General features: G+C 47.6%; 1 protein-coding gene across 3 annotated transcripts in view; it reads right to left on the reverse strand.

The window, feature by feature from the left end:
- PABPC4 (poly(A) binding protein cytoplasmic 4) overlaps nt 1-27,443 on the reverse strand; it is a 143,791-nt gene extending 116,348 nt beyond the window's left edge. For 2 of the 3 annotated variants that reach the window (XM_078680772.1, XM_078680771.1), the window contains exon 1: nt 26,501-27,443. In XM_078680772.1, coding sequence (XP_078536898.1) covers nt 26,501-26,527 — 27 coding nt within the window. In that variant the 5' untranslated portion in view covers nt 26,528-27,443. The remainder of the gene's footprint in view (nt 1-26,500) is intronic. The other variant, XM_078680770.1, reaches the window with a different exon arrangement.
- Between the last annotated feature and the right edge of the window lie 292 nt (nt 27,444-27,735).

Consider the following 27,735-nt stretch of genomic DNA (forward strand, 5'->3'; position numbering starts at 1 on the left):
CCCCTTCCCCTGGCTGTGCATGCTTCCCTGCCCCCTCGCTGTGCTTGCTTCCCTGCCCCCTCGCTGTGCTTGCTTCCCTGCCCCCTCGCTGTGCTTGCTTCCCTGCCCCCTCGCTGTGCTTGCTTCCCTGCCCCCTCGCTGTGCTTGCTTCCCTGCCCCCTCGCTGTGCTTGCTTCCCTGCCCCCTCGCTGTGCTTGCTTCCCTGCCCCCTCGCTGTGCTTGCTCTCCTGAGTGTGTGTGTGTGTGGCTCTGGGTGGGTGTGTGTGGCTCTGGGTGGGTGTGTGTGGCTCTGGGTGGGTGTGTGTGGCTCTGGGTGTGTGGGTGTGTGTGGCTCTGGGTGGGTGGGTGTGTGTGGCTCTGGGTGTGTGTGTGGCTCTGTGTGTGGCTCTCTCTGTGTGTGGGTCTGTGTGTGTGTGTGTGTGTGGGTCTGTGTGTTTTTGTGTGGCATTTGCCAGAAATTAAACTATTGGCATTGTAAATGACAATGCCATTTATTTATCTGTTTTCAAAACCAAAACATAAAATACAAATTTTGTCATTTACAATGCCAATAGCTCAAACTTTTCAAAAGGCGAAACCATTGCATTGTAAATGCTTGTTTTAATTAAAATGTATATATACTAGATGTTTAGGGCTCTGGAATTAGACAAATTCATGACCAAAATATGCTGTATACTCGATTGGATTAGGCAGCCACGAATGATCATTGTGTAGTAGGTGACTAAAAGTAATTACATTGCATGTTCTGTGAATATACTGTCCAGCTGTCATCAGATTTAAGACCAGAATGAATCCAAAAACTTAATAATTTCTTTAGAAAATAGGTTTCTTAAAATAAACTATATCTGTAATTCATCTGCAATTAATGATTTTGTCTTCCACGGAAGCATGGGAGCCCCAATTCAATGGGGCGCCCTCCACCACCCACAGAAGACAAAACTATATGCTGGTTTGTGCTGCGCATTTTGAGGATGCAGCTATAACCTGTCTCTGTCAATAACTCAATTACTAGGTCTTCAGGTTTTCAATGAAATTGTAGAAAATGTATGTCTCGATCATATATTAGGTAGGGGGGTGGTCCACAGCAGTGGTGAGCCAATCCCCATTACACTTTGTAATAAAAGGGCAACTTTATCTAACTGAGCAGTAACCGATTGTAAGGAGCATGTAGGTTCTGTGTCCGGAATCTCGCGTGATCTGAGCTCACGAGGTCCCAAGCAAAGTGGGATGGATTTCAGTTATGAAGCCGTGTCATCTGGGACCAGCAGAACAACACAGCGTAGAAAATACATAGGCTACCACAAGAAGATAGTATCAAAAAGATGGCATTGGCGTATTTCAATTTGAAAACCTTGCTTTGAGCTTTTTAAAGAGTTCTGGATGGAAAATCGGTTTTGAAGGTGGAGGCTATTTAGTGTGGAAATACATTAAAGACCCCCTGGTACTTACACACTTTAGCTAATGTAGATGGAGCGCCGAGTGAACTGGGCAGTCCATATTAAGAGGCATGCTACCAAGAGCTCTGTTTTAGCCGGTTTCAGTTTCATTCTGAACCATCCATTTGCCGAGGGCCAAAGAGCATTGACCAAATGTGTTCCTCTCCAGTGTGTTTGCCATTTTTAGGTCTCGGCCTAGCGATACACTGCGCAGCAGTGTTCGCGCAGCCAGAGTCCTTTTGGCAGGGTTTTGCAAATGGACCAGGAAATTCCACACGCTAGTGCTTGAGATTTTCCATTTGCGGCCTGCTATTGGCCTTTCCATGCGTGTTTTTTTGTAACATAGATACCAATAGGCCAGAGGCGGGAGCGTAGCTCCGCCCCTGGCCTATTGGTGTCTATTATGCGCATTTATTTCCATATGGTCTCAATTATCGCGCCCAGACACAGGCGCGTTAATTGAAAGCATATGGGCGCGCGCACCACTCGCGGCTTTGTTTTTTCCTAAACACGATCGCTTTCGCAATCAGGCTTTTTCCACCCAGCGGGTGCGGAGGCATGCGAGTTAACCCGTTCCCCAACACAGCCTGCCTGCCAGCGCCGTGTATTAGGTTTATAGTTGCCGTGAAGCGCAAGGCGAGGCAGCTGCGTGTGCTTCCAGGGCACGGATGTGTACGGACGGCGCAAGCCGGGCAGGCCCAGGCGGTAACGGGAACCCGAGCAGCGTCGGACACTGCGAGAAAGCAGTGTCCTGCAGGTGCCGCCGCCGGCAGCATCCTCTCCCACTGCAACTTAAAATGCAACAAAGTTCTGGTAATTCCCGACCCAAGGCGATCCGAACTAAAAGACGAGCTCTTCAAAAAGTCAAGTAAGAGTTCACGCTGGGTATGAGGGTACGCGCCCCTGCAGCGCAAAGGCATGAGTGACATCCGAGCAAGAGATGTAGCTTCAATAATATGGTCTCTTGTATCTTAGAAAGCCGGATTTATTACTTTTCTTGAAACCTAGCCTATCGCCGCGTGCACATCTTCTCATCACGGCCCTCGTCCCTTAGTCGACCCCGGGCCTTGGAGTCTGAGACTTGGCTGCGCAGAGGAGGAGAGGGGGGCTGCGTTCTTCAGTGGCATTTACGAGGAGGTTAACCAAGTCTCGTTTCCCTGAATTGTATCATGTATTATTGTTGATAACATGCTCTGTACAGTAGGGAGCTGTTCTGACACATACTCCGTAGAAGAACATGTGCACCTTCTCTGCTTGGCGGCTAGATGTAAAGAGCAGCCCGTGACCTCTCCGTGACCCTTTCGGCTGTGGAGTCGTATTCGCTTAATTTCGGTGGTGTTTGTGAGTCGCTGCCGCCCACTGGTAGGTGCGGTGTTCTTTCAGTTAACTACTGTGCCTGATGGGGTCGATCTGTGCCCTATGCAGGGGGGCAGTGGGAGGGGTTGGGAACATGTTTCCAAGTGTCTTATATGGATACGTGCTCAAGGGTACGGAGTAGCTGCACTTTGCTTTCTTAAAGGGGGAGTAAGTAGCTCAACTCAGCGGGAGTGCAGTACTTTTAACAGGCAGTGCTAGCATTTCTCGGTAGGAAACGGCACTATGGGGTTGTAAGCACCTGCACCTTTAATTCTATTTCCATTCCAGGGACAGGTTACACGTAGATGCCAGGAGCGTGATTCTCGTGTGCTGTGCAGCAGCATAGACTGAACAAGGGTGTATGCACTTTACAGTGACATTCGTTGTTCAGGTGATGTTGTATTCCGCCTTCAGCTGTTCCTCTTAGGAGTGAGAAAGGCAGGAACCTGTGAGGTAAATAAAGCACCTATTGTCACCCCTGTTCACTGAAATATTATCAGCACTGACTTGTTACAGAACTTTAGGGTGGTCAGGGTGTCAAATATTTTTATTGCATTCGACCACCCTATTGCTTTTCCTGTTGTTTGCATAGTAGCAGTGCTACAACAGATTTACCCAGGAGCGCTCAACACTCCTTCCTCTTACTGAACGTACTTGCACTCATCGACATCGGAAGGATGACATCTTTAGCGGCCCATGCAAAACAAAAACCTTTGGAATCCGGGGCGAGCGCACAACTGAGCAGCACGCGCTTAGGTGACTGAGCTATCGTGGTCATCGATTAGTAATGCAGTGATTCTAGAACCCCACTGTCGTGCCTATGAACTAAGAATTACAAGGGACGACTTTGGAGCTGGGGATCCTGTTTCGAATCTCGGCGTTGGCTCAACACCCTGTGATTCTGGGCTCCTGTAAAGTGCTCCAATACCTTCGGGTCGAGTTCGCGCTAAATATAAACTGTAAATGTACACCGGATACAAAAATATGCAACTTTGTGGTATGTTTTAAACACAAGGCACAGCTGCCCTTCACGTGCCAGGCATTGCACCCAGCTCAGTTCACAGGAAGGCACGAGTGAAGATTTGCTTTGCTAATCACTGGTCAGTGCCGGCGGGCTGCTGGAGGCCACGACCCTGCCACACCCCCTGCTCCATCCAGGAGGAGGTATGCCTACAGGCCCTCGTTGGTTGGTTTCCAGCTCTTTTGATCTCGGGGGAGGGAGACACACCCGACTGCTCTGAGTTGGCGAGTGCCCCGACCTCCAGATCGCCTCGTGCAACAGATGCTTTGCACAGATACCAGCGGTGCACCCGTGTTCTCTCTCAGCACCAAACCCCGGAACCAAGGTGGCCGACTCGATAACATGCCCAGGCATGTCCTGCAGACGGCGGCTCCCTCCGACTTTCATTTAAGGGCTGTATTAGCGATTTCGTGGCACTGCACTCCACACACTGCCAGACTGGTCTGCTGAGGGGTTTTCAAGTCACGCGGCCTTCCCTTGCTGATGCTGTGTCGCACTGCAGGCCACCAGGTCAAGTGGTTTAGGAAGCATGCCTTATGGTAATAACACCCACGTTCTTAAAGTCTGTTCAAACTCGAGCAAGAAACAAGTGTTGTTGTTAGCGTTGTTTTGATGAACGTTATTACTTACTTTAGTCGATCTAAACGCCATAACTGTGTGTTTATACATATAAAAAGTAAAAGTAATTCATTCCACAGTACTTCAAGTTCGTCTTTACATAATGTAAAGATTATTCTTTAAAAAGAAGCTCAACAAACCTACCAGTGAGTTGCATCCGATATTCACATTATGTAGAACGCTGATGGAATGCTACTTTATTAATTCTAGACATCGTGGTGTACCGTGGAAGAAGTAACAATAAATCCATGTATTGCAGACAAGCATTGGCACAGTCTTGTTTTCCCCACATTATTTTTATATTGTAGTGTTAGACTTCAAGCGCTGCCGCCATTCTGGAAGGTCACCTGCCTTTCAGTGAACTTGGGTTTTCAAGAACTTGAAGGTGTTCGGTTCTGTTTATGTCTCTGGAGAGATATATATGTATTATATATAATGGGCTAGTCTTGGAATCTGCCACGTGTGTTGCAGACTGGCCACTTTATTCGTACTGTTAATGACAGATTTCCTTCAGCCGCCCAGTGGACGCTTTCAGAGTGCTGTTTAGTGCTCGCTGTGCACTGCTTCTAGGTTGGAAGTCCGACACAGGCCTGGAAACACCTCGCCGCTCTGTGCCAGGCAGTCCCGAAGACCACACCTAATGTGATAAGCAAACACCGCATGCCAAAACACAATGGAACGAGAATAATTGACTAAAAGGACTGGGTGGGTGTAAAGAAAAAAAGTGTATGTCTATTAGGGCCTTGTTGCTGCGCAGTCTTAACCACAGAGAGTGGAAGTGCCAAAGCTTTTTCCACCTCTTCCTAATGAACCACACTAGGGAGTTAATGCATCACCACCATATTTTTTACCCACCACAGCTACATTTGCAGTGCCTACTTTGTAAACTAAATATTGCAGTGGCCAAAGATTTTTGAATGATTTGGGACTGCCCAAAGCCAAGTCTTCCTAGTCTTGATTACACCACATGCCTCGTTTTTCATCCCCCCTACACTGCCTATCTATTTTACTCTTGCAGGTTCGTTTTTAGGTTTCGCCTGGCGTTTACTGCGCAAGCAGTATCGCGCAGGCGAAAACTTTTGTAAACAAGTATGGACCTTTCTCGCGCCTCTGTCTTCCATTGGCTAGCTCCATAAATGGAGGCTAGCCATTGGAAGACAGATCTGCCCGTCAGTGCCGGAGCAGATTCGTGGGCGTTCCCGCGATTTTTACCCATCCCACCCCTTTCCCTACGTCATGCGGCGGTGGGCGGTTGTTTATTTTATTTTTTTCTCGGCCATGCGGGCGACATTTTTTCGAGGAGCTGGGGCGGGCGGGTCGATCTCTCCTGGCGGCACACGCACTGGCGCTCGTTGCTGCACTGAGAGGGTTAATGGCAGCCGTAGGATGAAGTTAAACCTCTGTGCGACATTTTTTCGTGGAGCTGGGGCGGGCGGGTCGATCTCTCCTGGCGGCACACGCACTGGCGCTCGTTGCTGCACTGAGAGGGTTAATGGCAGCCGTAGGATGAAGTTAAACCTCTGTGCGACATTTTTTCGTGGAGCTGGGGCGGGCGGGTCGATCTCTCCTAGTGGCACACGCACTGGCGCTCGTTGCTGCACTGAGAGGGTTAATGGCAGCCGTAGGACCATTGCCAAACCTTAATGTAGCACATTGCATGGTGCCAGGTTTACGCCGTCGCACAGTGCCTTTAAATTGCTCCAACTCGCCGTGTTTACTAGCAAAGAATGAGTGTATGAATTATCGTTTAGTGCACAAATAGAGTGGCTCCAGTGCCACTGCACCACCGGCAGCTATGCGACCGGATCAGCAGCTTGAGAAACGCTGTCTCGAGATACCCGCTCTCTCCTGCCCCTCACCCTCCGCTCTCCCTTCACTTCTCTCAGACTGAGTCCCTCTAATACCCTTTCTAGTACCCCTCTCCCCACTCGCTCGTCCTGTGCCACTCTCTCTTTCCCTCATGCCCCCCCTTTCGATGGCTCTCATTCCGCCAATCACTCTCTCTCCTTCATGTTCCCCTCTTTCGAAGTCTGTTTCGGCACATCTTTCTCTCGTCCTCTTTCGGTCGTCTCTCTTCCCTCATTTCCATCTAAATCCTCCCTGCACTCTAGCTCGCCCTGCTGGCCCCCACCCACCTCATCCACACACATAGCCACCCTCTCTGCACTCTAGCTCGCCCTGCTGGCCCCCACCCACCTCATCCACACACACAGCCACCCAAAAGACATACAGATATACACGAGGCATCCGCACATACAGATACGCCCAAGAGACAGCCACACACAGAGACACACGGCCACACTCACCCGCCAGTCTATTTGACAGTGTAATTGAATTAGACACCACCTTCTCTTGTCGTTTTCGGGGGGACTTACGCCATGTGTGCACCAGCAGAACCTGTAAAATTGACTCGATTATCATAGAGAGACGCGAGTCAGGAAATAAATGAGACGTTTGACTAGCTAATGGGGCACATAGGTTACCACTCAGATCTATAGGTGTATGCGCCTATATAGCTATATATACTCGGTGTAAGTCTCAGCCTCCCCTCTCTGTATATCTGAATAATCCATGCATATATTGGGATTTGAATACTTGCTGCAGAAGTTACATCCATGCCATGTCATTTCCAGTTGCACACAACGCGACATACACAACATATCTGCAGATGGGCTGGCTGTCTTTGCGCCAACGGCATACTAAAGTTTCAAACTATTTGAAAGTTTATTCTCCCAGTACGTCCTGTCTGTTAGCTTAGATCTGCTACACAATTACAACGGCTTTGTTTGTTTTATTTATACAAAAGCAAACCGTTCTTGACTGGATAAAATGCGTACCACGACCGCCCGCGATAATAACACTCGTCATTTACAGCACTGTTGTGTTATAGAACTCGTCTGCAAGTAATTGCTGTCTGCTGAGCTCGTCCAGTAGGGTACTATAGGTCTCACATTTGCGAGAGATTAAGCTATTGCCAATGTAAATGACAATGCCATTTATTTATCTGTTTTCAAAACCAACACATAACTAAAAATATTGTCATTTACAATGCCAATAGCTCTAACTTTTCAAAAGGCGATACCGTTGCATTGTAAATGCTTGTTACATCTTCTTTCTCACTGGCGTTGTTTTACCATCTCTTTTTCCTCCTCCTTTCTCTCATTACTGCCTGTCTGTCGTGCTGTAGGACATAGTCTGATCATTAAAAATACACCCCAGACCCAAAAAATGAGTTCATGTGCCCACCACCCACACCACCTGCACAAATTAGCTAGTTTTTCTGGAGTTTTCTTGGGAGTGGTTGGTGAGAAAAAGGTGGCACTGGAGAGTGGTTCTAGGAAGTGTTAGCCTATCTGGGGCACACAGGCAGAGCACAGTTGTGGGTGTGACTGACTCCATTGCTCTTTTTCTGCAATGTAATTTACTCCAAGAATCTAAATCCTGCAGAATGCTTGCTAGTGCTTTGCAAGTACCTTCATTTCTGTTTTTCATCCCATTCTGCCTCCTTCTCCACCGAGCAGGCTGTGCATCATTGGCTGTCTATTCTGCATGTTTGCATCATTCCTTGTTCCTGTAGTGAAAGGCACGGGTGCACTAACCCAACAGATCATCACTGTCACAATCTCTTAGACCATAACAATTAGGGTTACCATCACCCTAACTCACAAGAAGGTAGTTCCGGCTCTCCTTTTTACCAAGAGTCACGATGAGTGCCTGAATGGTAAGTACTGGTTCAATGGATTTGCATATCAGAGTACATCTGTGTGCAGGTCTTGAAGTAAACTCTCTCACACTAAAGCAGATTGTGTAAACAAGTTGGCAAGTCATGAAAACAATCTCCACACAACAGAAAGTGACCCCTATTTCAAGATATTTCTGTACATGATAGTCCAAAATGCAGCAGGCTCTGCATTGGTATACTCTTGTTCGTTTCCACAGTCTTACCCACACTGAGGAACTAAGAAAATCCACAACTTACCATATGTGGACAGGTGAGAGTAGGCTCATGAAAGTGGTTTGCGGGTGAGAGTGCCCGTGGCGTCGTGTGTAGGTGGCATTTTGCGTGTAAGTTGCAGTGTGTACATGGGAACAGGCGCCGATAGGGCTGTGTGAAGGTATAGGTTGATAGGAAGCAATGCCCGACTTGAGGTATGGGCATCAGGTAACAGACTACGGTGCCTCGTTGGGGTCCACAGGATCCCTTTACTATGGGATATTTGTTTAATGTGTTACGGGCCTTAGAGAGGTGTATTGTTTTATGAGGAGTAAAGCACTGTAGTGACCTCAATGAGGTCCCCCTATTGGGTGCCTTGTAGTTCTGTTGGATGTATGTGCATTGTTCTGACTGTCTTCTCTTGTAAGGTTTATTATGTTCATTACTGTTGTACAGGGGGCGGTGTGGCTCAACCATAGGGATATCTGAGTTGTGTTTGACTGATATGACTGCAGTTTGGGCGTTTATCCCGTGATGTATACAACCCTCAGGTCAAAGACACGCTGGGAAACTAATTACGAAGAATTAAGACATTCTTTAGCTGGCTCCTATATTCGATTGGACTTATAGAGCATTTCCTTTTGCGCCTGGGGAGACATTACCTCATGCTGTCCTGCTGCTACAAGGCATTGATAATCTTTGTGGTTGGGAGGTAGGTAAGTGACGAGCCCACGAACTTAAAGTCTTCCCAAGAAATAGTTTTCAAAACCGTTTCCAATCGTCATGGCAAACGAAGGGTGGTAAATCAGATCTTCTGCACATTAGAAAAATCGCTAGAGTGAGCAGATGCAATAATGCTGTAGATGTCGACGAGTCACATTTACCGGCGCATGCATTTGATGCTGTCAGTAAACTAGATAAAGTGGAAAATAAAAAACGTCTACAGGACCACCCAGTTTAGTTAGGAAAAGTTAGGACAAGACCACAACTGTAGCCACTCCCTTCCACATTTTGTCAGCGTTTGTTTACTTTAAAAAGTGTTTGGGCGTCACATGAAATCGAGCTATTGGCATTGTATAAATGACAATGCCTTTTATTCATTTGTTTTTAAAACCGGCAATCGGTGCATAAACACTCACCTTGAAGTATAGTCCTTGCTTATGATGAGCAAGGCTGGCAGTAAAAGAGACTGCCAGCCTTGCTTCTCATAAGCATGGACTATAAGTACAAAGTGCTTGTTTACGCACCGATGCAAATGAATAAAAGGCATTCTCATTTACAATGCCAATAGCTTAAGCTTTAATAATGCGAGACCTATTGCATTGTAAATGCTTGTTGAATAGTTGAAAGAAATACTAAACCATCTAATTAGTGTGGCCAACAGTTAGAAGACAAGATTGAAACAGAATGATGACGTGTCAATCTCTGTGGGACATCACAGTGAATTTAAGTTGCACCCGAGTGGAATAGCTAAAGCAAGATAATGAGGCCTGTTGGGCAACAAAGACCTCCCCCACTCTAAGTCTATGCCTTCACGTCCCATTTCACTCAACCTAATAATAACCATCCACAGATTGATGGGTTGCAGAGAGGCCAAAAGGGAGCGGAGCAGGGCACTACATCTTTCTTCTAATGGCAAATAGGCATCTAAGGCACTGATAAAGACTAACTCAGTCCCAGCCTGCAGCCTAAAACTAACCTGGTGAGGATCAAGTTTGTTTTTCAGATGGGACTGTACCCACTTTATCACTGCTGTGTTCATAATGAATTGGCACTACACTTTTGAAACAAGAATTGGCAAGGCTAATAGGTCTCATCTTTGCAGGTCTCGAAAAATCATAAACATGTTACCAGCAGGTCTAGTGACATGAATACCTCACTCGATCCAACAGTAATGTACCAGACCCATAAACTAGTTTATTATAAAGAGATGCCTTTTGCTTCATTAAGAGCACCTTCAAATGTGTATATTCAGCATTTCTGCTGCAAAAAAAGTCTTTTGTTTGATCTAATAGACTACCTTTGCTCCATGTATAATTAGATTGAGCCCACACATAGGGAACACATGACCTATGACTTGCCTCTTTGGTCACTAACAGCATTGCCATCACAAAAGGGGCAGGAATGTTTGTCAGTTCATGTTTAAAAACACAATTGCGTTAAATATATTACTAAAACATGAAGTGGTAGTGCACTGTCAAAGAAATATCACATTTTCCATTTAAATGGCCACAAACGTTCCCATTAACATGCAGTTTTACTGATAAAACTATATAGCATATGGACAATACCCTATGAAAATAGTGTAATAGCAAAGATTTTGATAATTTGCACATCAGCAAGTAAAGTGTACTGGTTTGTTTTCAACCTATCAAAATCATAATTACAAAGAATATGCTTTCATAACCACTGAAACATATTTTGAAATATTTACACAGTTGATTTACAAGCTATTTAAATGTTGTGTGTTAGGAAAATAACCTGACATCCTACAGCCTTTCATTTCACACTCTTTGTACAGTAGGATTGAGAGGAAGTTCGCTTTACAAAATCCTCCAACTTCGCAGTCAGAGAAAGAAAAGTAAACACCAACCTCCAGGAGAAAATATCAGCTAATTGTCAGTAGACATAAGGTGAAATTTGACCTCTGTCTCTGAAGACAGAATAAATGTCACAAAATAAAAACAAGCATTTACAATGCAACGGTCTCGGCATTGCAAAAGTTAGAGCTATTAGCATTGTAAATTAACGCGAGTTTAAGGTCTTGACATTGTAAATGACAAGGTCATTTATTTATGTTTTAAAAACAAAAATATAAATAAAAGTCATTGTCATTTACAATGCCAATAGCTTAAAGTCACGTAATGTGTATGGCTAACTACAGTAGCCTCCTGACGAGTGCCCTTTCACTTAATTAATGCTTACTTACAGGTAATATTTCTTGCTGTGTGGGATTACATGATGGGAGACATCCCTCAGAAAACGGAACTCTTCAGATTAGGGAAAATTAGCGCACCACCTTGACCTAAAATACTAGCTTCCAAGGGTAATGGCGGAAACTAGTATAGCAGGAGTGTCCAACATAGGTCCAGGAGGGCCAGATTCACACCGGATTTATAAGATAGCCATGGTTTAAGTAGGTGAGTTTCACTGGGTTACACTATATGTACATTTATTTTACATGGATACCCTGAACTTCTGGCAAAGAGGAGGCCTTTGTGGACCTTCACTGGGCACCAAGGGGCTAGTGGAAAGGATTATGGAAAAAGGCAAAGCAGGGGAAACAAAGATCGCCCTCTCTTCACACCTATTACTCTGAGTAAGTCAAAAAGCAGCAAAGATAGGGGGGCAGGTGGAGGTGATGGAAGCCTGACTGAGCCGAGACCTAAAAATGAATGTATCCTTCTATAACGAAACTGGTACTATGTAAAGCGCCCTGATACCCGATGGCTCGGGCCTAGTTCGCGCTATATAAAACACAAAATAAAAATGTGAACTTGGAACCACAGACAGATCACTGCAAATGTTAGTAGCCCTGGCCAGGTTATTTTTGTATTCATTAACGGCATGGACACTGGTTTGATACATACTGTGCTGTGGCCAGTTGGAAAGATCCGTCTAGAACATGGTAACGTTGTAACGAACGCGTTGTGATTCCCTGCGGATAAGAAAGTTTTGTGGTAAACGTTGTTTACCGTTCTAAAATGGTTGCTCAACACCTCTGTTGATGTTGAATGATTTACTGACGAGGTCTAGGATTTAATACCGCACTTATTTGTGTTTCAGGAAATTATTAACAGCATATGGTGCAAAGATCAAAAGAAACAAGACCCCATAGTTTCCTAAAATGTGAAAGAATTTCCGGATCAAACTTTTACAATAATGATTTGTTCAGTACACACTAAAGACAAAGAAACAGTGCCACCAAATGAAGTCGTTACAAAGTTCTTTCATTCTATAAATGTAATTATCTTTTCTTCGCAAGTAGCCAATGCGTTTCGTCCTGTTTAAGGACTTCTTCAGGGCTCATCAATTGTCCATTCTAATGCATGAATGATCCCTCCTATCAGATTGGGCAGACTTTGCAATAATCTTGTGTCCCTGCGGTATTGGAATCCTTGTCCAAAGATGCGCTTGTCACTCTATAATCATTTAAGATTTCTCTGAATAACTGGCAGCATCAGTAGCTGTACATCTTTATTAGAAGTTCTCAGTGGTGTGGATATTATAGATTAAATCCTTTTGGACGATGTATGGTCAATATTGAAATATAACTTTGGAATGTATTCCAAGCATTCGTCCCTCTTTCAGCATTAGACACCGCTGTTGATGTTTAAGCTAGCCAATTAGCTCTCATCTTTTCATCTGCCATTCCGAGGGTCTCCTTCAGGCCAGATATCTAAACATTTTGAACAATTTCTCAGAAAATACTGTAGGAAGCTGGTTCTGTATATAGTATTACCACCAAGTGGCTATACCGTGCACAAAGTCCAGGGGTTCCCCAAAAGTGTACAGGTCCCAATGCAGAACCAAAAGTACTCTATTAGTGGTAGTGTGGAGGAGCAGCCTTAGGCCCAATACAGAGGAGCGTAAGACATTCATTGCACAACAGTGATCAATAGTGGACACACATCTAAGACATTCATTGCACAATAGTGATCAATAGTGGACACACAACTCAAGAAGGAGATTCAGACTAATTTTAGAAAATTATACTTTGTTTGTAGTTTACTTTAAGACCAAGATCTTCGCAATAAGGTAAGTAGGTATTTAAATAAAAATACTTTTCACTTTGAAAAATCGACACTTGGAAACTTTTCAGCATAGTTCAATGTTATCCTATGGGGAAAACAATATTGCTGTTAAACAGGTAAGTAATGCACTTACAATCTGATTCTTCGGAACCAAAAGTCAGCAAGGGTCAGGTGATTACCAAAACTGCACCACCAGCAGCAGAGGGACACCCGAGGGCAGAGGTCAAACTGGGGGTGCCTGGAGACACACTGCTTGCCGGTAAGTAGATCAGGGGCCAAGCCTTGGGGGCTAGGACCAGCACAGGGGAGGCCACAAAACTGTATCAAACATACACCATCAGCGGCACAGGCACGGCCGGGTGCAGCGTGCAAAATAAGATTAAGCGCCCAATGCTTTTCTATGGAGATTCTTCTTTTGGCAAACAGGCAGCAGGCGATGCACCAGAGGTTGCAGGAGGGAGACCAAAGACTGGCAAGATAAGTGAGGGAGACCAGCGACTGGCAAGATAAGTAGAGATGTAGAGGGTCGAGGGGGAACAGTTAGTTCAGCTACCAAGGCCCAGGGGTTCGATGCATGGGGACCTTTCTACGTCGGAGACTTCTTACCAGAGCCGGTCGCTGGGAGTCTCTGGATTCGCGCTGCAGGCGCCGCCATGGAGATCAGGAGAGGTCAGCCAATGCTGGACACAAGGTCAGGGTCGTTGGGGAGACTTCACTGCACAGGTGAGCCACTCAGACTCAGTCCGTGGGCACCGGGAGCAGATTGGGCAGGAGACACAGATCCGACTGGATCCGGGGTCCTTGGAGTTTGTTTCTTCTTGAAAAGGAAGCCGTCCTCCTAGGGTTTTCAGAGGTTACTGGCTGCAAATAGGACGCAGGTTTGCAGAAGCTGGAGACAGGCCGGTAGGGCTGGGGACAAGGCAGTAGTCGTCTTCAGTCTTCTCTGCAGGGCTGTCTTCTTGCTGGTTAGGTCATCGCAACTTTAGGTTCTAGGTCTGGGGAAGCCACCTAAATACTAAATTTAGGAGGCGTTTTTAGGGTAGTAGGTGGTAAGGCCAATGGGCATTTTACCTGGGGTGACTACACCCTCCTCTGGGAGGGGGCATAGACCTACCCCTAATTGGAGGGGTCTCCCCATCTTCAAGATGGCAGGGACTAAAAGTGGTGCTTCACCTTGCTTACCCCACCTTGGGGGTGGAGTTGGCAGAGGGGGGAGCACACCTCCTATTCTTTTTAGTTTTCCCGCCCAAAAGTGTGGGTGTAAACCAGGGGCTGCCATCTGCTGCTAGCAGCAGAGGCCAGGCATCACATTACAAAGGCGCCAGGCCTTTGAAGCTTCTCTCTTCCAGCACTGGCCCATCATGGGGAGGTTGGAGTGACACCTCTGCCTAAGATGTGCACTGTTTCTGGTCGTAGAGAAGAGGGTCTCTCTACCCAGGGCTACAGAAACATGTCTGGTGGGGAATGGCTGCCTACAGCCTGTCAGAGACCACACCAGGGTTTTATGTAGAGTGGTTAGCGGTCCGATTGGCGCAGGTACCCTATGACTAGTAGGCCTGGACAGATGCAGTGAACTCTTGTACCATTGATGGTTCCAAAGGGGCTCTCTACCCAGGGCTACAGAAACATGTCTGGTGGAGACTGGCTGCCTACAGCCTGTCAGAGACCACACCAGGGTTGTATGTAGAGTGGATAGCGGTTGGATTGGCGCAGGTACCCTATGACTAGTAGGCCTGGACAGATGCAGTGAATTCTTGTACCATTGATGGTTCCAACGGTGAACATACTGAACAGCAGGTCCACTGGGTCAGTATAATAAACCGTCGATACTGCGCATTATCTTTCGCATGTGCATGTACCTTACTTTACCTCACTTGTTGCAGAAGCTGTATGTTCGACCCTGAAGAAGGCCACAACACTTTGTAGGTCTTTAGGCCGAAACATGTTGGTCATACACTAATACAGAAGCCTCTAATGATGGCAGCTGTATTTTCAGCTATTTGTTTTTAATCCTGTCACAAGGTAGCCGATTAAAGTTGCTAAATAGCTAACCTTCTAGCCAGTTTTAACCATGTACACTTTAGCACTGCACTTCACACTATGCACACCAGGCTCACACAGGGTTGGATTTAGCACTGCACTTCATACTACGCACACCAGGCTAACAGAGGGTTTTTAGTCCAACCTGCCTCACTTACATAAAAAACATCCCTGTGCTCCTCCCTCGCAGCGAGTAGGGTTGTAGCCCATGTAGAGACTAGGTCTTTCAGGCAAGGAGGCACTCCTATGATTAACCATGACACCTCTGGTGTGTGAGGGGAACCGTCCTTAAAGGGATTCCCCTCTAGTACATGGTAGATCAAAACTTTAAGTTAAACTTCAAACCGCATTTTTGGACCCGTGGCCTTTTTTGTGTTTAATAGTCAGTGGCATCACTGATGACATAACTAATTTCTAAGGTGTTTTTAATTATATTTCCTAACTGTAACGGCCCTGTAACCTTTGTTTTTTTATGTGTATTTCGAAGGTTTTTCAAATTCGATTTAGTTTTTTTAAGTGAATTTCTATGTTTTTTTAAAGAGTGGCCGCATTTGCAGAGTGGTGGAGAAAGGAGGCGGGCCTCTGACCAGCTCTCATGAATCCTCCTGTGTCTGACTTACTGGAAGTAGCAGGAGGGCTTCTGGGCCCCAATGAACCCTCAGCATCCAAGAGGACTTCATCCCCCTAACTAGCATTGTGCCAGGCGGCACGTTTGCAGAGTGTTGAAGACCTCTCACCAATTTCCATGGGTGGGGCCTCTGACCAACTCTCAGGAATCCTGCTGTGTCGGACTTACTGGAAGTAACAGGAGGGCTTGTCAGCCCCCATGGACACTCTAAAGCCAAGGAGACTTCATCCCCCAAATCCTCTGGCGGAAAGGTGACTCCATCCCCCAGCCAGCAGCGCGCTAGGAGGCGCATTTGCAGAGTGGTGGAGAAATGGGCTGTGGCCTCCGACAACCTCTCAGCAATCCTGCTGTGTGGGACTTAACTGGAGGTAACAGGAGAAGTAGTTGTTCCTCGAAGACTCAACAGCCACGGGGACTTTAACCCCCAACTACTAGAGCGCCAGGAGGCATGTTTTCAGAGTGGTGGTAAAAGCGGAGGAGCCTTCAGCGACTTGCAAGTTTTTTTTTTATTATCAGGGTAGGGGGGGCCGCGTGGCTCCCCCTTCCCTTGGCAGTTTAAATTGTTGATGTACTTTAAGCTATTTTATGTGGTTTTTTAGGGCTCGGCCTCCGCCCACTGAAAGTGGGAGGAGTTTCGAGATCCTAATGTTAAAGAAGAGAAAAAAAAAGTATCTCCTAGGGCTTTGGTGAGACAAATTCCACACATTCTTTAGTGTGTTATGTCATCTGGCCAGTGATTCGTCTTCGTTGTGGTGTTGTTTTAATAGCCTTGAAGTGATAGGCTAAATGTCTTTTTCGTCGGGCATGTGTAGCATTTTTCGTTCATGTGCGCGCAAAGAAGTACATTAATTATAATTAGGAGCTGTCAGGGTGCCTCCGTAAGTGAATCCAGATGGCCGGGCGCGTTCACCATTCAGCAGCGGTCAGAGCGCAGCTGCTCCATGCCAGGCCGGGAAAGGGCTTCATTAGTTCAAGAACAAGAGTCTGACGTTCTGTCATGGGCTGTTCTTTTAATCTTAGTTTCATTTTTTTTCTGGAATGGTCCGTGGCCGGTGTGAATGGAATTATTCTCTCGAGTTTATTATGTGTTTCTTTGCAGCAGCTTTTGTTTTCGGAGCTGAGGTAATGAATAGCAAGCTGGCAGGCAGCGCCTTTTAGAACTGTTTGCTTTCTGTTTGAGACTCCTGACAATGTTTTACAAAATCTTTTTTCTAAAAGCAAGCATCTATCGGAAGTGGGAGATAGGAACCTTTTGACTGGTTTCATATAGTTCAGAGATTCACTTTCATTCCTCTTTAAATATCACTCTTTAGGTGTTCAAGGTTTGTGTATTTTTTTTTACATATCTTAAGACAATCTAAAAGTATTTTTTCAAGATGAAATGCCAAAGCAGCACAATGCAGAGCAATGACATACTACAAGTGGCATACTATAATATTTTTTTAATAAGGGGCAAGACGTTGAAAGCCTAATAGCATTCTCAAAGTTTATGTGTAGTGTTCATAAAAGCAGCAAATCTGGGATAAGCTGGGGGGAACTGTCTTTCGCTCTAAAGGCTGTCTGTCAACAGGTTTCCGCTTTCAGAAGTCTAACTGGAATTCTTCAGGACTGTTTATATGGAGTAGTTGCACTATTCTAGCAGACAGTAAAGCATCTGATTACAGTGGTCTTGGGGGCAGAAAACATGACCGCCTTGCTCCTGTCACACTCACATACGTGTATATGACAATTGTGAGAGTGCAGTTTGAGAGTTGAGAGTGCAGATTGAGAGTTGAGAGTGCAGATTGAGAGTGCAGATTGAGAGTGCAGATTGAGAGTGCAGTTTGAGAGTGTAGTTTGAGAGTGCAGTTTGAGAGTGCAGTTTGAGAGTGCAGTTTGAGAGTGCAGTATGAGAGTGCAGATTGAGAGTGGTGTTTGAGAGTGCAGAGTGGAGATTGAGAGTTGAGAGTGCAGTTTGAGAGTGCAGTTTGAGAGTGCAGTTTGAGAGTGCAGAGTGGCGGTGCAGAGTGGCGGTGCAGAGTGGCGGTGCAGAGTGCGGAGTGGCAGTGCAGAGTGCAGAGTGGCGGTGCAGAGTGGGGGTGCAGAGTGGGGGTGCAGAGTGGGGGTGCAGAGTGCAGAGTGGGGGTGCAGAGTGGGGGTGCAGAGTGGCGGTGCAGAGTGGCGGTGCGGCGGTGCAGAGTGGCGGTGCAGAGTGGCGGTGGAGAGTGCAGAGTGGCGGTGCACAGTGGCGGTGCAGAGTGCAGAGTGGCGGTGCAGAGTGCAGAGTGGCGGTGCAGAGTGGCGGTGCAGAGTGGCGGTGCAGAGTGGCGGCGCAGAGTGGCGGTGCAGAGTGGCGGTGCGGCGGTGCAGAGTGGCGGTGCAGAGTGGCGGTGCAGAGTGCAGAGTGGCGGTGCAGAGTGGCGGTGCAGAGTGGCGGTGCAGAGTGGCGGTGCAGAGTGGCGGTGCAGAGTGGCGGTGCAGCGGTGCAGAGTGGTGGTGCAGAGTGGCGGTGCAGAGTGGCGGTGCAGAGTGGCGGTGCAGAGTGGCGTTGCGGCTGTGCAGAGTGGCGGTGCAGAGTGGCATTGCGGCGGTGCAGAGTGGCGGTGCAGAGTGGCGGTGCAGAGTGGCGGTGCAGAGTGCAGAGTGGCGGTGCAGAGTGGCGGTGCAGAGTGCAGAGTGGCGGTGCAGAGTGCAGAGTGGCGGTGCAGAGTGGCGGTGCAAAGTGGCGGTGCAAAGTGGCGGTGCAGAGTGGCGGTGCAGAGTGGCGGTGCAGAGTGGCGGTGCAGAGTGCAGAGTGGCGGTGCAGAGTGGCGGTGCAGAGTGGCGGTGCAGAGTGGCGGTGCGGCGGTGCAGAGTGGCGGTGCAGAGTGGCGGTGCAGAGTGCAGAGTGGCGGTGCAGAGTGGCGGTGCAGAGTGGCGGTGCAGAGTGCAGAGTGCAGAGTGGCGGTGCAGAGTGGCGGTGCAGAGTGCAGAGTGGCGGTGCAGAGTGGCGGTGCAGAGTGCAGAGTGGGGGTGCAGAGTGGCGGTGCAGAGTGGCGGTGCAGAGTGGCGGTGCAGAGTGGCGGTGCGGCGGTGCAGAGTGGCGGTGCAGAGTGGCGGTGCAGAGTGGCGGTGCAGAGTGGCGGTGCAGAGTGGCAGTGCAGAGTGCAGAGTGGCGGTGCAGAGTGGCGGTGCAGAGTGCAGAGTGGCGGTGCAGAGTGGGGGTGCAGAGTGGCGGTGCAGAGTGGCGGTGCAGAGTGGCGGCGCAGAGTGGCGGCGCAGAGTGGCGGCGCAGAGTGGCGGCGCAGAGTGGCGGCGCAGAGTGGCGGCGCAGAGTGGCGGCGCAGAGTGGCGGTGCAGAGTGGCGGTGCAGAGTGCAGAGTGGCGGTGCAGAGTGGCGGTGCAGAGTGGCGGTGCAGAGTGGCGGTGCAGCGGTGCAGAGTGGCGGTGCAGAGTGGCGGTGCAGAGTGGCGGTGCGGCGGTGCAGAGTGGCGGTGCAGAGTGCAGAGTGGCGGTGCAGAGTGGCGGTGCAGAGTGGCGGTGCAGAGTGGCGGTGCAGAGTGCAGATTGGCGGTGCAGAGTGGCGGTGCAGAGTGGCGGTGCAGAGTGGCGGTGCAGAGTGCAGAGTGGCGGTGCAGAGTGCAGAGTGGCGGCGCAGAGTGGGGGTGCAGAGTGGGGGTGCAGAGTGCAGAGTGGGGGTGCAGAGTGCAGAGTGGCGGTGCAGAGTGGCGGTGCAGAGTGGCGTTGCGGCGGTGCAGAGTGGCGGTGCAGATTGGCGTTGCGGCGGTGCAGAGTGGCGGTGCAGAGTGCAGAGTGGCGGTGCAGAGTGCAGAGTGGCGGTGCAGAGTGGCGGTGCAGAGTGCAGAGTGGCGGTGCAGAGTGGCGGTGCAGAGTGCAGAGTGGCGGTGCAGAGTGGCGGTGCAAAGTGGCGGTGCAGAGTGGCGGTGCAGAGTGCAGAGTGGCGGTGCAGAGTGGCGGTGCAGAGTGCAGAGTGGCGGTGCAGAGTGGCGGTGCAGAGTGGCGGTGCGGCGGTGCAGAGTGGCGGTGCAGAGTGGCGGTGCAGAGTGCAGAGTGGCGGTGCAGAGTGGCGGTGCAGAGTGGCGGTGCAGAGTGGCGGTGCAGAGTGCAGAGTGGCGGTGCAGAGTGGCGGTGCAGAGTGCAGAGTGGCGGTGCAGAGTGCAGAGTGGGGGTGCAGAGTGGGGGTGCAGAGTGGCGGTGCAGAGTGGCGGTGCAGAGTGGCGGTGCAGAGTGGCGGTGCAGAGTGGTGGTGCAGAGTGGCGGTGCAGAGTGGCGGTGCAGAGTGGCGGTGCAGAGTGGCGGTGCAGAGTGCAGAGTGGCGGTGCAGAGTGGCGGTGCAGAGTGGCGGTGCAGAGTGCAGAGTGGCGGTGCAGAGTGGCGGTGCAGAGTGGCGGTGCAGAGTGGCGGTGCGGCGGTGCAGAGTGGCGGTGCAGTGTGGCGGTGCAGAGTGCAGAGTGGCGGTGCAGAGTGGCAGTGCAGAGTGGCGGTGCAGAGTGGCGGTGCAGAGTGGCGGTGCAGAGTGGCGGTGAGTGCAGAGTGACAGTGAGTGCAGAGTGACAGTGAGTGCAGAGTGACAGTGAGTGCAGAGTGACAGTGAGTGCAGAGTGACAGTGAGTGCAGAGTGACAGTGAGTGCAGAGTGACAGCAGAGTGACAGTGAGTGCAGAGTGACAGCAGAGTGACAGTGAGTGCAGAGTGACAGCAGAGTGACAGTGAGTGCAGAGTGACAGCAGAGTGACAGTGAGTGCAGAGTGACAGTGAGTGCAGAGTGACTGTAGAGTGCAGAGTGACTGTAGAGTGCAGAGTGACTGTAGAGTGCAGAGTGACTGTAGAGTGCAGAGTGACAGCAGAGTGCAGAGTGACAGTGAGTGCAGAGTGACAGTGAGTGCAGAGTGACAGTGAGTGCAGAGTGACAGTGAGTGCAGAGTGAGTGAGTGCAGAGCGACAGTGAGTGCAGAGTGACAGTGAGTGCAGAGTGACAGTGAGTGCAGAGTGACAGTGAGTGCAGAGTGACTGCAGAGACAGTGTGCCAGGGTGCACATTGTGTGAGTGTGCAGAATGAGTGTGCAGGGTAAACAGTGTGTGACTATGCAGGGTGACATTGGGAGTGTGCGGGTGAGCAGTGTGTGAATGTTACGGGGCAGTGTGTGAGTGTGCAGAAAACACCACACACACATACACCACACACACATAACGCACACACAAACCACACACCTCAGTCTCTCAACACCACACACTTGTCACCACTCAACACAACACACTCACCACCACACTCACTCCCCAGGCTCACCCCCACAGACTCACCACCACACACTCACCAGCACACAGAAAACAACACACACAAAAACACACCCCCAGCCGTCAATGAATGCTTTCACCATGCACAAACACCAACAACCATCATCCATCTGTGCACGCTTTTACCAAGCACACACCCACCAGCCGTCAGTGCACCCTTCCACCAGGCACACACACCTCCAGCCGGCAGTGCACTTTTCCACCAAGCAATCGCAGTATGGTACACTTTACTTTTAAACATATTCATATAAAGCACAGCATGCCACCATTGGTAAAATTACAATTCAACAAACATACTTCCACTACACACCACATGCACACACTCCATAACACATGGCAAAAAGACATTGGCATTTACAATGCCATTAGCTCAAACTCAAATAAATCCGAGCCCGATTGCATTTCTAATGCTTGTTTTTTAATGTGTCATTCAATAGTGAAGCAATTGCAGATAGTTATAATGATTCACTTATTTATGCAGTCACCTATATACATGTTTCTGTTGAATGTATTTGGTGATTTTATTTTTTGTGTCCTACTGTGTGCTTTCAGACATTTTGATAAACAGTTTAAAGATGTTATCATGAATCCGTATGTTCGCTGCACTTGTTCATGTAATTCCGTATCAGTCTGCTTCTGAGTCACATAAGTCAGCAAATCAAGAATCCTGAATCTTATAGCTCATAAATCTGGAGCTGTTTCAGGACACAGTCTACTTCTAACTAGCCAGTGCTTGCTTAACTTACCAAACAGTAAATAACTATTTAAGCAGCCTTCCTGTGCAAACTAAGCATTGACCGTTCCTGTCTGTTTTCACTTGTTTTTGGTGACTGACTGGCACTGAAGGTCTTCACTTATTTCCTGTGCCAGCTGGACTACTTTTTCCCACTAATTTTCTTGGCCTTGCTTCCATTACTCTATATTTTCTATTGAATGTGCCTGTTATTTTTTAATCTAACATACTCTGGCTTATTAAGTGTCCATGAGGTACTGAATTCCCAATGTAGAATTCTAGTCACCGGTCATGCAGTTTCCTTAGATGTCACTTTTTGCACTTATTTTGTGTTGTAGGGATTAAGATATCATCTCAAAGGCTAGCTAGCACTTCTCCAAATATAATTTGAATGGTGTGAAAAGTAGATTTTAATGGGTGCAACCCTGAACCACATTTTTTTTAATTTATAGGATTCCAGCACATCAGTGTGAAAGTTATAGTCAATAAACACTGTAGCACATGTGGTTATGAAAGGTGATTCCTTATTATTGATCAATGACTTCAAAGATAATTATATGATGCTAATCGCTTTTATTCAGACCTGTGACATGTTTTACTAACATCAGTAGACCAATGAGCTTTCTCAATGCATGGAAAAATGTTTTTCATTTTAGACCATGGACTTCAATATACAGTCTAATTTGTGAAGGCATACTGGATTCCTAAAACGTATTTTGCACATTAGTATTGCACTAGTGGTTAATTTGTAATAAAAATAAAGTAAAAAAATAAGCGCTGGGGCTCGTGCCAAAAGGCAGCTTGCACCAGCCAATTTCTCCTGTTAGCGCTGCCTAAAACAGAACCACCTGCTATCCATGAAAGTGGGAGAGGGTGTGGCACAATGACCAGAGCTGATGATTTCGGAGCCGGAGAACCAGGTTTGAGTCTCAGCCATATAAACATCCTGTGATTCTGGGCAAATCAATCTCTCCATAATTGAATGTGTCCTAAACAGGTGCTCATGAAAAGCGCTGGTGTTGATAATAAAGTGTTAGTGCTGAGCACCAGAAACCACCAGCTCAAATTAAGAATAGTATTGCACCTTGGTTTATGTCACTGTAGGTATCGTATAAGCTCGTGCAGAATAATCTTTCACCGGTTTTAGGGCACACTACCTTCCCAGCCATTTCTAGGTCTCGTCCTATTAATCGCGCAAGTATAGAGGCTCATCCAAGCTCTGAAACCATCGCGGATTACGTCAAGGGCATGTGCACATGCACACGCTTTTTACCATTTGCTCCCCGAGCCGCCTGCCTCCGAGAGCTTCACTTCAAAGGGATCCGCTCCCCCGCCCACTGCTTCACACTTTTCACGGCCGCCAGGCCGTGTCTCGCGTTTCTCCTCCCCCGCTTCACACTTTTCACAGCCGCCAGGCCGTGTCTCGCGTTTCTCCTCCCCCCTCCCCACAGCAATGCCAAGAGCTTGTTTGTTTTACAATCGTGGCAGGATGGCGCGTGCAGCCGGGACAATGGTGTCTTATTAAGCACAACCAGCCCCTCCCTTTGCAGTCCTTCGGTGTCCGCAGTTGCTCTGTCATCACTAAACTGCATAACTCTAATTAGTAATGTATCAACTCCAGTGTTAAATTTTAACTGTTGTAGCGGAATGAACGGCTGAGACACCCATGGCGACATTCCTGCCCGTAGTCTGCAAGTTGCATGCATGTCACAACAGCAAGTGCTCAACCCACTGTACTGTTCCACTAGCTGTCTATGCAAGCACATTCCAAGCATGCCCTGGTCCAGGACTCGCAGGGACTGAACTCGGCAGATAAGGCTTTCCCTCCCGTCAACAAATGCCCACATTGTCAAATCACTCTTTTTTTGGCGCTGCTCGATAAAAGAGAAACTGATTGGTTTGAGGAGCGGTGAATATTTACTGTACTTCTCTGCAATCGGACCGCCGTTTGCTTTTCCTTTTCGCTTGGTGGTGGTGGACTTTCAAAGCTTTACTCGTGAAAGAGCCAGTGTCGTTTAATGAAAAACTATAAGCAGGTCTGCTGGAATTATGCGCAGGGATGGCTCAAATTATGCAGCTGAGTTGACTAAATAATGTGGTGGGAAAAAGTAAATCACGTGTTGTAATTACCACCCGATTCGTTGATGTTAAAGGTAAGTTACACCTTATCTTCTGTAATCACCCTTTTCTCGCAGCTCCGCTGATGTATAGACTTCTTCACAGGTTCCAGCAGCAGTTACCATCAAATTAAGACGCAAACCTTCAGCACAGCACATTAAACAGAGCATGCCACACACATCTCGCTTCAGACATGCTTACCATCATCACATTTGCAAATCAATGCTATTTTTAAACTTGTAAAGCCCCGCAATATAGGTATTTTGTAAGGAATGGTCGACTGCATGCATGTGTGTTTGCTGCAGACATTGTTCATTGTAATATCGGAGAAATGAACCTTAAAATCCGACTCAACTGGTAATAAAACAGGCCCACAAACTGCTTAAACTAGCCCCCGACTGATCTGTCTGACCAGTCTGTCGGGCACTGCCTGATTGCACACACTCTCTCTCACACACACACACTCTCTCTCACTCTCTCACACACACACTCTCTCTCTCTCTCACACACACACTCTCTCTCTCACACACACACACACTTTCTCACACACACACACTCTCTCAAACACACACACTCTCTCAAACACACACACTCTCAAACACACACACTCTCTCAAGCACACACACTCTCTCAAACACACACACTCTCTCAAACACACACTCTCTCAAACACACACACTCTCTCACACACACACTCTCTCTCTCTCTCTCTCACACTCTCTCTCTCTCTCTCTCTCACACACACTCTCTCTCTCACACACTCTCTCTCACACACACTCTCTCACACACACTCTCTCACACACACTCTCTCTCACACAGTACAGCCTTCTACCGCTACCACTGTCTCCATCAACACTCTACCACTCTATGCGCCACCACTCTATCCACCACTCTTGCACCACCACTCTACCCGCCCACCACTTTACCCTCCAACTCCACCCTCAAAATCCACCATTCAAATCCATCCAAGCACTACTACACCCTCCGACTACAATCTCTAACTCCATCATCCAACTACATCCTCCAACTCAACACTCCAAATCCACCCTCCAACTCCTTCCTCCAACTACAAATCCACCCTCCAAAAACTCCATCCAACTCCACCCTCTAACTCCAACATCCAAATCCACCCGCAAACTACAACTACGGACTCCAACTCCACCCTCAAAAGCCAACTCTACCATCCAACACAACCTCTCAACGCCACAGCACCACTCAATGCCACAGCACCACTCAATGCCACAGCACCACTCCTCGCACAGCATCCCTCAGCACCACTCAACGCCACAGCACCACTCAGCGCCACAGACTAACTCAGCGCCACAGAATTACTCATCACCACTGAATGCCACAGCACCCCACAATGCCACAGCACCCCTCAATGCCACAACACCACTCCTCGCACAGCATCCCTCAGCACCACTCAACGCCATAGCACCACTCAGCGCCACAGACTAACTCAGCGCCACAGAATTACTCATCACCACTGAATGCCACAGCACCCCACAATGCCACAGCACCCCTCAATGCCACAGCACCACTCAATGCCACAGCACCACTCAATGCCACAGCACCACTCAATGCCACAGCACCACTCAACGTCACAGCACCACACAGCATCCCTAAACGCCACAGCATCACTCAACGCCACAGCATCACTCAACGCCACAGCATCACTCAACGCCACAGCATCACTCAACGCAACAGCATCACTCAACGCAACAGCATCACTCAACGCCACAGCATCACTCAACGCCACAGCATCATTCAGCACCACTGAAGGCCACAGCATGACTCAGCACCACTGAACGCCACCGCATCACTCTGTGCAACCATTCAACAACAACTAGTTCTAATATGTTCTCTCAATTTTTCATGATTTCTTACAAATGTCACAAAAAAGATGTTAATATTTCACTTCAGTTCTTGGATTTTCATCACAATAAAATACACTGAACATAATCATCCCAAAAGTTATTTACCAAAGTTTAAGCTATTGCCATTATAAATTACAATAACTTTTATTTGAGTATTAACTTTTTTTTTTTTAAAGCCACTGTTATTTGTAATATTAATACATCTAAGTCATGTAAATACAACACATATTGCATTAGAAATGCTACAGGTGTCACGTTTGTGAAAGTTAAATCTATTGTTATTGTACATGACAAAGCTATTAATTTCGCTATTTTCAAAACCAACACATAAATAAAATATTTGTCATTTACAATACCAATACCTCAAACTTTCCTAATGCGAGACCTATTGCATTGCAAATGCTTGTTTCAAGTATATTTATTACCTGAATAGGTTTCCTTATTCATCCACCAGCACTGAAGGACTTAAAAACATTTTACATGACTGTTCCACTCTGAAGTTCAATTTCTTACGTACCTAAAACATTTGTCCTGGTCTTACGTGGCTTTTCTGTCCCATACCAGTCCTCAAGTAAGATTCTATGGTACTGGATAATGACCAGACTATTCTGTTCTTTCCTAACAAATCTGTAATATTTTGGTTTCTGCTAGTTATGCTGGCCAGGTCTTTTGAACGCCTACAGCTAAAGGCAATGGTAGCCAAATGCACTCACCGTCAGAGGGTTGCTGAAAGTTGACATAGGCGTATCCGAGAGATCTGCGGGTAATCATATCGCGACAAACACGAATGGAGAGGACTGGGCCAGCTGGGCTGAACTTCTCGTAGAGCATTGCCTCTGTGACGTCGGGATGCAGGTCACCAACGTAGAGCGAAGCCATGGGGTAGCTGCTTGCAGGTGCATTCATAATTCCGCCAAATTAGATAAAAGCAAAATAAAATCTGAAAAAAGGATGGCCTAAAACACCAATGTATGAGTTGATCACTCAGGGTCTGGATCCACGACTTGGGGGGATGTGGAGGAAAGTGCAAAGGTGGTGGTTTAAAAATAATGATTAAATAAATAAATAAATACCTTCAGAACTGGTAGGGTTACACGTGATTAAAAAAAAGGTATGTATAAGTAATGTTATCAAATAGAATCTACTTTTGCATTAAATATACTTATTTTATCTCTATGACCACTGATCCTGAGGGCTGCAAGGCTGGATCCTTGGTGGTTAAAGTTTTCATGAAAACCAAAGGTGCGAGGGCGTGCAAAAGAGGGCACAGACTTTCTAATAATAAAGACTGGGATCAATAAAAAGCCCTTTCACAGAACAATAACATTCCTTTGGAGAACACTTTTTGGGCGTCTTAATTTACTAGGAAGGTTAAAGGGCACTGTCCGTTTCTGCGGAGGGCAGAGCTTTGTGGTATAAGTTGCTGCTCCGATGGACACCAGGTTCCCGCGGGGGGGGTCACGAGGGCTGTTACTTTAGGGAGGGTGGCTTTCACTGCTCACGTGTTTTTTCAGTTTTTTTCTTTATTTTCTATTTTTAATTTTCTTTTCCTTAAGTTTTTTGGCTTCCGGTTCCTTTTTTTATAATTTTTTTTCAGTTTTTCGGGCCGGAGCTCGCGCTCTTCGCCGCACACGTTGTGACCAGGAGAGGAGAGACAGCTGTGGGCCGTGCAGCCCCATTTATAGCCGGCCGGCCCGAAGCGCGTGGGGCAAGGGCGCAGACAACGAGCGGCCGTTTTCAGAGAGGGACGTCCACCATCGACGTAGAGAGGAGAGTGAGAGGCGCCATGTGTAGAGAAGTATTCCCGCTCTCTCACCTTGTTCTGAAAACATTGATACTAATGATAACGAGTGAATCATTTAAAATGTTACTTTGTCTGATTATTATAAAGCAATACAAAATATATTTGATTCTCTAGCATTAATGTAAATAAACGGAAATTCGTGAT

Source organism: Lissotriton helveticus, chromosome 3_1 (assembly GCF_964261635.1).
Source record: "Lissotriton helveticus chromosome 3_1, aLisHel1.1, whole genome shotgun sequence".
NCBI classification, from domain to species: domain Eukaryota; kingdom Metazoa; phylum Chordata; class Amphibia; order Caudata; family Salamandridae; genus Lissotriton; species Lissotriton helveticus.